Below are 9160 nucleotides of genomic sequence, written 5' to 3'. Positions count from 1 at the left end.
GGAAGGAGTTTACTTCCGGGTTTTAGGACGCGTCACTGTGGCACTCGTGTTAAAATCTGAAGAAGGCCTCTTTACCAAGCTCCAAACTAAGTTAAATATCTCAACAATTGTAAAATATATGAAAAATCTGAAGAACAGGTTGTATAGCTGAATGTCTTGTGATCATTTTAAAGTTGGAATTAAGTCTCTAGCTGAAAGTATGTGGAAGGAGAAGCATTTGGCGCAAGGTGTAGATAAAAGAGTTTAAAAAGCTGAATATGTTATTAGTTGAATGAAGTGTGCTGCTGAACCTGGCGGAGAAATGCAGAAAAGTGAAATGTTAAACTGGAAGAGTAGGAAAAATAGTGAAGAAGCTTAATATTTAGAAGAAAATGTTTTAAAAGGTATAAACAACAAAGTGTATATCCTCAATGTTCTGAAATAGCTGATTGATTGAATAGTTAATAGGCATTCCTCTGACCTCCTGCACACGGTCACAATGAGCCCACGAGCGCTGTTCGAACGCCTCGTGCGGACAGCACTGCACACGCCTCCACTCCTCCCCTGAGCGTGTACGCGCTGCATGATGAGAGCCGGAGTGAGACGCAGCGTGTGGAGCCCCCCCGCAGCCCTCTCGGCCCAGGCCCACGGTAGAGGCTAAGCCAACACTGTAAGCCTCTGAGGATCCGCTTTGTTTGTAATTGACGCACACAAAGTTTGCTGCCGAATAAAAGTCAGAAAGTTCCAGTTCGAAACAGTCCATTTAATTCCCTTCACGATATTTACGGTTTACACAATACCTTTTGCTTGTTTGTAATCCCGTGTTTGTGTGTGTTCTCCGTGCACGGAGGAATGTCAGTGGAAGACCTTTGCACTGCTGCATCTTGGTCTTCCCCCTGTTCATTTATTCAATTGTATTTGAGGGATGTCTCCCATTCCTCTCTGACACACCCTGTACTGGGTGTCCTGTCAGAGTGAGTGATGTCAGGGACCCAGCTGAGCGCTCTCCTGCCTGTCTGCTCGCAGGGAGCTGCTGTTCCCCCTCTTTTTTGTCAAAGTGTGACCTTCGTCTCTACTTTCTCACAGCGGCAGGTATGTATTGTTCCCAGCCGTCGTCCCCTCATGGAGAATATTCATGTTATGCTATATTCCAGGGACGGTGATGCGCCTTTCGCATGGCGCAATAGGCAGGGGTTATTATCTGAGCAGGTGTGTCTGTGCTTCTAGTGCCGGGCGGACCCAGTGGGGCGCAGACTACATCTTGCTTCGCCCTTCACCCAATAGCGATAGCCTTAGAGGGCGAAGCCATATACGAAATAGAACTGAGGTTACCTACTGTAACCCAGCTTCTATGAGTAATGGCGCAGCCCTCTAAGCGCTGGGCCCCACTGGCTCTACGAATAGCTGAAGAAAAGTTATTTTGTGTGGGAGCAGATTGTCGGGCCACCTTCCTATTTATACCGGAAGGGAGCCCGAGGGTAGGGCCCACCTTGCGGGTGGAAATTGGCGACCGCCAGCATGTCAGGGTTTAGCCGTCGGGCCCTAGCATAGACTGGGGGGCCTCTAGTGTCAATGTGGTGCTCGACCCCGTGTTTAGTAGTGGTGAGGGAAAAGGTGGGCTGCGTAAAGCTGGGAAACTCACTGAGAAGGCATTGATATTTGTCACCCAGTGACAGTGAGCTGGAGAGACCGCCGCTTGATCCCTCGCCACGGACACATGCGAACGAGTGTGAACCACACCTTCAGACATTTAAGTACAACGACACTGCAATAAACCTAGTGGGGTACTTGGAAGTTGTTGTTACCTGACCCTGGGTAAGACCATATGTATTCTTGAAGTTAAAGACGTCAGCGCTGCATGGCACCACTCCATCGTTCAAGTCAGTGGTGACTACAATTCTGCAGGAACAGGAAGAGAGGCGTGATTAAGAGTGTGTGTGTGTGTGCATGCAAGTTTCTTTATGATTATCTGTGTGTGTCCACCTGTCGTAAGCCTTTTGAGACCCCGACACTACAGTGTTAACATCGTCATCGATCAGCCAGTGGAAGTTGTTGTTGGTGAAGAGGGGGATATTCCAGAAGTCATCCCTTCTTACATACGTGCCGGCCGCGTTGAAGTCCCCGAGCACCATGATGTTCTGCAGGCAGAGGGAAACGGCTCAAACTAATTCTTTTAAAACTAGATCAGAATAATGTCATGGTAATGGAGAATCTAAAAAACACAAATGTAATCGCCCCCTATGTAAACATTGCTCTCTGTCGGGGAAATCCACTCATTTTACACATAAGCGTCTGTACTACTCCCGCTACCTGTATGGAAGCCCACTTCTGCTAATGTTGTGAATACAAAAGATTCTTTAAGTTATTATAATTATCTATTATCAGTATCTTACAATTATGACTTTTAAATGTTTTTGATACCATGTGATCTTTGAGAACATTTCTCATTGTGTAGTATTTTTTTACATTTGGTTTGACAATTTATTTAAAATGACTTACGGGATATTTTCTTGTGTTTTTATCACATTGGCAGATATGGGCTTCCATAGTAATATGTGTTTTACTACTTTTACTAACAGTTCAGCTAAAGAACAGTTTGGTGTGTCGACGGTTGTAGAGTTTTACATTGTTATGCCATAGGCTTTTGGCCTCGTTCACCACGTTATCAAGAGACTGCAGTTCTCCTACAGTGGACTGCTTATATTGTCGAGCAGCTTCTGCAGCAGTTCTTGGAGAGGTGTGAATGGGGATCAGAACAAATTCCTCCACATCTGGAGACCAGGAGAGAGGGAGGAGTGAATGAAGAGAGACAATGAAAACAGAAGAAATACCGCTAAAGTAAGTAAGGCCCCGTCCACACGGAGACGATATCAGTTGTATCCACTAAAGTTCTTTATCGTATCGATGGTTCGTCCACACGAAGCCGAAACGGAGCCGCGGCTTCGGAGCCCGAAAACAATACACTTTAATAACGGCTCCCAAAGTGGGTAAGTCTGGAGACGAAACGCTTGCGGCTCCGTGTGTACGCCCTAAGATCATTTCCTGATAACGATGACGCCATAGCCCCGCCTCTCCCCACCTCTCCTGCGTCATTGCTGATGAGTTTCGCCAACAACAACAATGGCGGATCTCAGGGTTGCGTTCGTGCTCGAGACGCTACTGACCATGTTACAGATGTTAGTGCAAAATCTACAGCTCCTCTACCACAACCATCAGCAACAAGTGGACATGGAGAACTACATGAACTACATGTTGCTAAATCCACCGCGGGGAATAACCAGAAAGGCAACCAGGCAACCATGGCAACCATGCTCGGGGGGTCTTATTCGCTGCTTTTGGTGTATTTTGAGTACAGCGCCACTTACAGGCCCGGCATATGTACTACAGCGTCTCGAGCGGTTTCGTTTGGACGGACACATTTCTTGAGCCGATTCCGTGTGGACGGAAAGCTTTTTTGAAACCGACTTTCGGTCCGTTTTTGGGCTCCGTTTCTTCTCCGTGTGGACATCTACTTCATTATATTCAACCACTAATACAACATTCAGGATCTCCTCTCACACAGTCTGGTGCTCAGTTCTCTAGAATAGTTGAGATATTCTACATTTCCAGTGAAAGAACAGAGTCTCCTCTAATACCGGTCTCTGTGGAGGAAAACTTGACGACGAAGGGCGGTCTTTCGAAGACATGGATCTCACTCCAACGCTGGGAGTGGGCTAGTCTGTAGGAGTATCTGTATGGGAAGTATTGGAAGCTGCCTTTCACGGACACCGTCTGAACCCTGCAGGGGAAAGATGGAATTCTTATTTTGAAGACGTTTCCAAACTCTGGAGCATTTTCTATGCTTTAAACACTCTTTCTCAAACACATATTTTATTTTTTGTTTCTGCTCACTGATGTTTGAAAGCAAACCATACAAAAGATAATTTGACTGTTGGTGTTTTGTTTTTGCCCTTTTGTGTTTTACCTGTAGAGGAAGAGGTATCTCTCCTTATGTCTGCCGGGACCCAAGGGAGCACTGGAGATGTTTGCGAACTGAGGAGAACCGCTGGGGAAACACACACCAAACACACACACACGAACACACACACACACACACACACACACACACACACACACACACACACACACACACACACACACACAACACACACACACACACACACACACACACACACACACACACACACACACACACACACACACACACACACACACACACACACACACACACACACACACACACACACACACACACACACACACACACACACACACACACCACACACACACACACACACACACACACACACACACACACACACACACACACACACACACACACACACACACACACACACACACACACACACACACACACACACACACACACACACACACACACACACAAAGGAAATACATGAATGTATGATAGTATGAAGTGTATCTGTATTAAGTCTATAGAATACTTTTTGTAGGCCAGGACTTCTCCACAATACTTCATTCAGATATTTTCACGTGTTTTGCCAAATTACTGATGGCTGAGATTTGGATATTGCAGCAGTCAATACTAAGATAACATTTAGATGAAGGAAGCAGCCCTCACAGTCTACGTGTCTGTGTGTTAGAATACTGTGTCTGCTCTTCATAAGTCTTACTTGTTAACAAGATCCATGAGTCTGTTGGTTACTTCCCAATCTGGATCGAGGACTTCCTGGATCAGAATGATGTCATAGCGAAGGACAATCTGAAGAAAAAAAAATCAGATTGAAGTTATTGAAGCAGTGACGTCATATTTAATGAATGGGCAACTTTAGAAGATGATGTTGTTAAAACAAAGTGCTGTACCAGCAAAACCTATTTTTTTCAGTTTAATTAATCAATTGGTGTTAATTGTTTTCTGACTACTAATTCTACACATTAACGTTCATAGACAGTTCTGCTAACTAAGACAGCTGTAAAACATATGTCAACAAAGATGACCTTTAAGTCTTTAGTATTAGAAACATGGGCAAAATAAATCACTTTTTAAAAATGTAATTGGTGTTTTAGTATACTAAAATAGTATGTTGAGATATTAGGTCAGTATTTTCCATTATTACTTGCCAAGACAACAAGAAAAACTCATATTAAATTCCAAATTCAGTTTCAGACCTCTTTGATGATATCCATGACATCCTTATTTCTTGATTTCTTGTCCCCAAATTGTTGGATGTTGAAGGCTCCAATCAGCAGACAGGAGGTCACATGCAGCAGGACCGAGAAGAGACCCAGAGCACAGAGCAGACGCATCCTGGGACTAACAGGTCAGAGGCATATATAGTTAGAAATGCTTATGATCACTATTAAAGCGGTTATCATTCTAAATCTTGACTGTAGGACAGATGGACAGTTATCATGTAATAGTTATACTGTGATCCGCCTGATCCTGAACGCAGTCTTTTCCCGCTGTTGGAGCATTTACTCAGGCAATGTCCTGAATTACAATTTACCTTTTTACATTTCTACTCCACTACATCCAAAAGCCAGTATTGTTCTATTTCCTCCACGACATTTATCCACCTGCTTTTTACATCTGAAAGTATTTGTTAGAGCCATTTTCATTTCTTTACTATGGTCTGAGTGTTAGGCTTAACAATAATATAAAGTCTCTTAACTCTTAATCCTTTATTTTTGTGAGTCATACTATGGTTTAAAATATATTAATTGAAGGCGGTAAAGTGTTACTCTGAAGCGAGGAAATGTGACTTCCTGTTTCTATGCCGTCTGGACCAATGAATAGAGCTCATCTGATTCAACAACGACCTCCGCTACATTTCTTTGGAAACAAAGAGAGATGCGTCAAAACCCACAGCCCGACAGAGAGGGCTGTTACATGTAGACACGGATTAAAACGCCACCACAGCATTCACGCTTTCCTCCAGGCGAGTTCCCCATGAACTCTAAAGCGATGCAACATTACTGTCTTTCTAATGTCTCTGCAGCACTTACAACAGTCTGTCTTATTTACAGCTGATCTTCAGTACCTGCATGATTACATGTGTTCTTAACGTGTGCCTTCATTGATGATTTCACCTGTTGCATTTAGACACAATGACCTTCTACGCAAAGACAGACAGATTTAACATCAGCAAGATACTACGCACCCGTGTTTCCCCTCCACCCAGGCACGCAACCTTGGTGTAATATTTGACCCCACCCTCTCCCTCGAGCCCCACCTCATTTTTCACCCTCCGCAATATTGCCAATCTCCGTCCCTCTCTCACCCGCCCTGCAGCTGAGCGACTCATTCATGCCTTCATCTCCTCCCGCCTTGAATATTGCAACTCCCTCCTCTACGGCATCAGCTCCACCTCCCTCAATGGACTCCAGCGTGTCCAGAACGCAGCCGCCAGACTCCTCCCCCACACCAAGTCATGGCATCATATCACCCCGGTCCTCAAAGAACTCCACTGGCTCCCGTTTCACACCGCATCCACTACAAACTCCTGGTCCTCACTTTCAAAGCCCTCCACCTTCTGCCCCCCCCCCCCCCACCTCACTGACCTCCTCATCCTCTACCAACCACCCCGGTCCCTCAGATCCACCTCAGCCGGTTTGCTTTCCATCCCAAGGCCAGACTCCGGAGCTTTGGGGACAGAGCCTTCTCTCAGCGACCTTGGGTCCCTTGAAAGGCGCTTTATAAATTCCATTTATTATTATTATTATTATTCAGTGGGAGCCCCGAAGCTCTGGAACTCCCTCCCCCAAGACCTCCGTGAGTCTGAGTCCCTCGCCCTGTTCCAGTCCCGCTTCAAAACCCACCTCTTCAACTCTGTCTGTCCTTAAGCCCCGCCCCCTCTCAATCAACTTCCTCTTGACTGCCTTTTCTGTTTATTTTTGTTTTGTTGTTTTTGCCTGTCCTTGTTTGTCTACCCACCCTCAAAAACTCCAAAGCGTCTTTGAGTTACAGAGAAGCGCTATATAAATATAATTTATTATTATTACTATGATTTCTATAAAAGATAATGAATTGGGTCAGCTGTGAGTTCATTCAGTGAAGAAGCGTTCTCATACTGTTAGCTGTGGGCAGCAGGTACTGCAAGAATACACACATGTATTCTTTAGTTTATCTTATTGACTGACCACGCTTTGCCCATTCTGTCTGGACGGTTTATATTTATTATATTTTGATGCTGATACTTTTCTACTTTAACTTGAGTAACATTAATGCAGGTATTTTACTGTAACAGAGTATGCATACACTTTTACTTTGACTTAAGTACAAGATCTGAGTACTTCTCCCACCTCTGGACAGTAGTTACATAAGCTTCAAAATCAGGATCGCTCCAGTACTTCTGAAATGATCACTCCACCCAGAACATCAGAGAAAACCAAGCCAATATCAAACATATGTCCTAATGAAAGTACGGCTTTAACCTGTTTTCACTTTCATGTACATTTTAAACACAATATACAACTTCTGTGAGTCAGGGGTATTCTTACCTTATCGCAGGAGATGAGCAGAGTTCACAAAATAAAGGTTAGGTTTCTCAGAGAGACCGAAGTTCAGAAGTAAGAACCCAAATCAGCCAGCTGCCTTAACGCAGATCATTTATACTCTCCCCCCTCCCTTTCAGATAAGAAACTTCTACATGTTCAAGCTTGAGTTCCTGTTTCTCGTCTGCAATAACAAAATGAAGCTTGTTGCAATAAGACCGACTGCGTGACTTTAACTCCGTGTTTGAGTCTGAATCAATAATACATAAATCTGGAACGGCTTTCAGAACAGCACAGAACAGTTAGTTTATTTTACAGCACATTTTAAGACACAGAGGCAATTCAAAGTGCTTCACATTCAACACATAATAATACAAACAGTAGCATTTAAGTGTTTCTCAGTTACAAGGCTGTTGTTTGAATACATCAGAACTGATGGTGCAGCGCCGTGCTGTCCCTCTGTATAGGCATGCTGTCCCTAACAGGTGGTGTCTGCGCTGGTCAGGGGCTTGGCTGCTTTTCCTTTTCAAAGGGGGAACATGATTGAAAAAGGTTTGAGAACCACGGAGTTAGAATCCAGTGCAAGTATGTACTTGTTGTTTATAAATCATTGCATGGACCTGTCTGAGTTGTTGCACATGTTCAAGCTTGAATTCCTGTTTCTTGATAAGCAATGACTCGTGATCTTTGTGTAAATGGTACATTGTTAGCAATAACAAAATGAAGCTTGTTGTAACAAGACCTAGGCCCTTTAGACTCCTATGCTCGATACTTAGTCCCGCCCACAGGAGATGCGAGCGGAGGAGCCGAGGAGGGGAGCTGAGGAGAGAGGAGGGGAAGCAGCAGGCGGTTAGAGAAGTGAGAACTCCTCTCCTCTGAGCGGTCATTTTAAAGAGACGTCCATTAATGATGACAGGAGGCTCAGCCTCTGTCTGACGGACAGATGTGTTCATGATGACTTCTATATTTACTTTGATTCATTCACAGGGCGGGTCATGAGACAATAACAGGCTGCAGATGCGGACACACACACACATATATATGTGTATATATTTATATAAATATATACAATTTCAGAATCAAACAGAGCACTCTCATAACTCGTAACACTATCAGAGACGGGATATATCCCCCCCCCCCTCTCCTCTCTCTGGTGAGGAAAATAAATTACAGGCCAAACGTTGTATTTACAAGTATTACAAGTAAGCAGAGGACACCAAACCAACAGACCTGTCTGTCCGCTGCATCTACGCACACACTGTACCACACACACACACACACACACACACACACACACACACACACACACACACACACACACACACACACACACACACACACACACACACACACACACACACACACACACACACACACACACACACACACACACACACACACACACACACACACACACACACACACACACACACACACACACACACACACAGCTCCTAAATCAGGCTACAGTCGTTGTGTATTTTATTGTGAAGCACTAAATGGTTTTAGAAAAATCTGGACTCTTTGTTTGTAGATATCTACTCAACTAAAGCAAATAAAGAGAGTAGGCCTGTTCTACTGAGTGATACATATTATACACACTGCTCTGCTTTCTGCACCTCACAGCTGTTCTCTGTGGAAACCTCGCGACGCGATGAAAGCAGTTACTAAAATAATATCCAGGGGATGCATGCAGAGCTGTCAT

The 9160-nt window shown here is 44.3% G+C and overlaps 1 protein-coding gene across 2 annotated transcripts in view; it reads right to left on the bottom strand.

Annotated features, from left to right (window-relative positions):
• Positions 1–7577, bottom strand: part of LOC139432829 (deoxyribonuclease-1-like) — a 9761-nt gene extending 2184 nt beyond the window's left edge. The window contains exons 1-8 of one of the 2 annotated variants that reach the window (XM_034078348.2): positions 7462–7577; positions 5131–5275; positions 4635–4723; positions 3944–4054; positions 3615–3757; positions 2605–2750; positions 1963–2117; positions 1785–1878 (exon numbers count right to left, since the gene is read on the bottom strand). In XM_034078348.2, the coding sequence (XP_033934239.1) occupies positions 1785–1878; positions 1963–2117; positions 2605–2750; positions 3615–3757; positions 3944–4054; positions 4635–4723; positions 5131–5268 (876 nt within the window). In that variant the 5' untranslated portion in view covers positions 5269–5275; positions 7462–7577. The remainder of the gene's footprint in view (positions 1–1784; positions 1879–1962; positions 2118–2604; positions 2751–3614; positions 3758–3943; positions 4055–4634; positions 4724–5130; positions 5276–7461) is intronic. The other variant, XM_034078350.2, reaches the window with a different exon arrangement.
• Between the last annotated feature and the right edge of the window lie 1583 nt (positions 7578–9160).

The sequence above is a fragment of the Pseudochaenichthys georgianus genome, unplaced genomic scaffold, assembly GCF_902827115.2.
Source record: "Pseudochaenichthys georgianus unplaced genomic scaffold, fPseGeo1.2 scaffold_417_arrow_ctg1, whole genome shotgun sequence".
Lineage (NCBI taxonomy): Eukaryota > Metazoa > Chordata > Actinopteri > Perciformes > Channichthyidae > Pseudochaenichthys > Pseudochaenichthys georgianus.
This window is presented reverse-complemented; position numbering and strand designations above follow the sequence as displayed.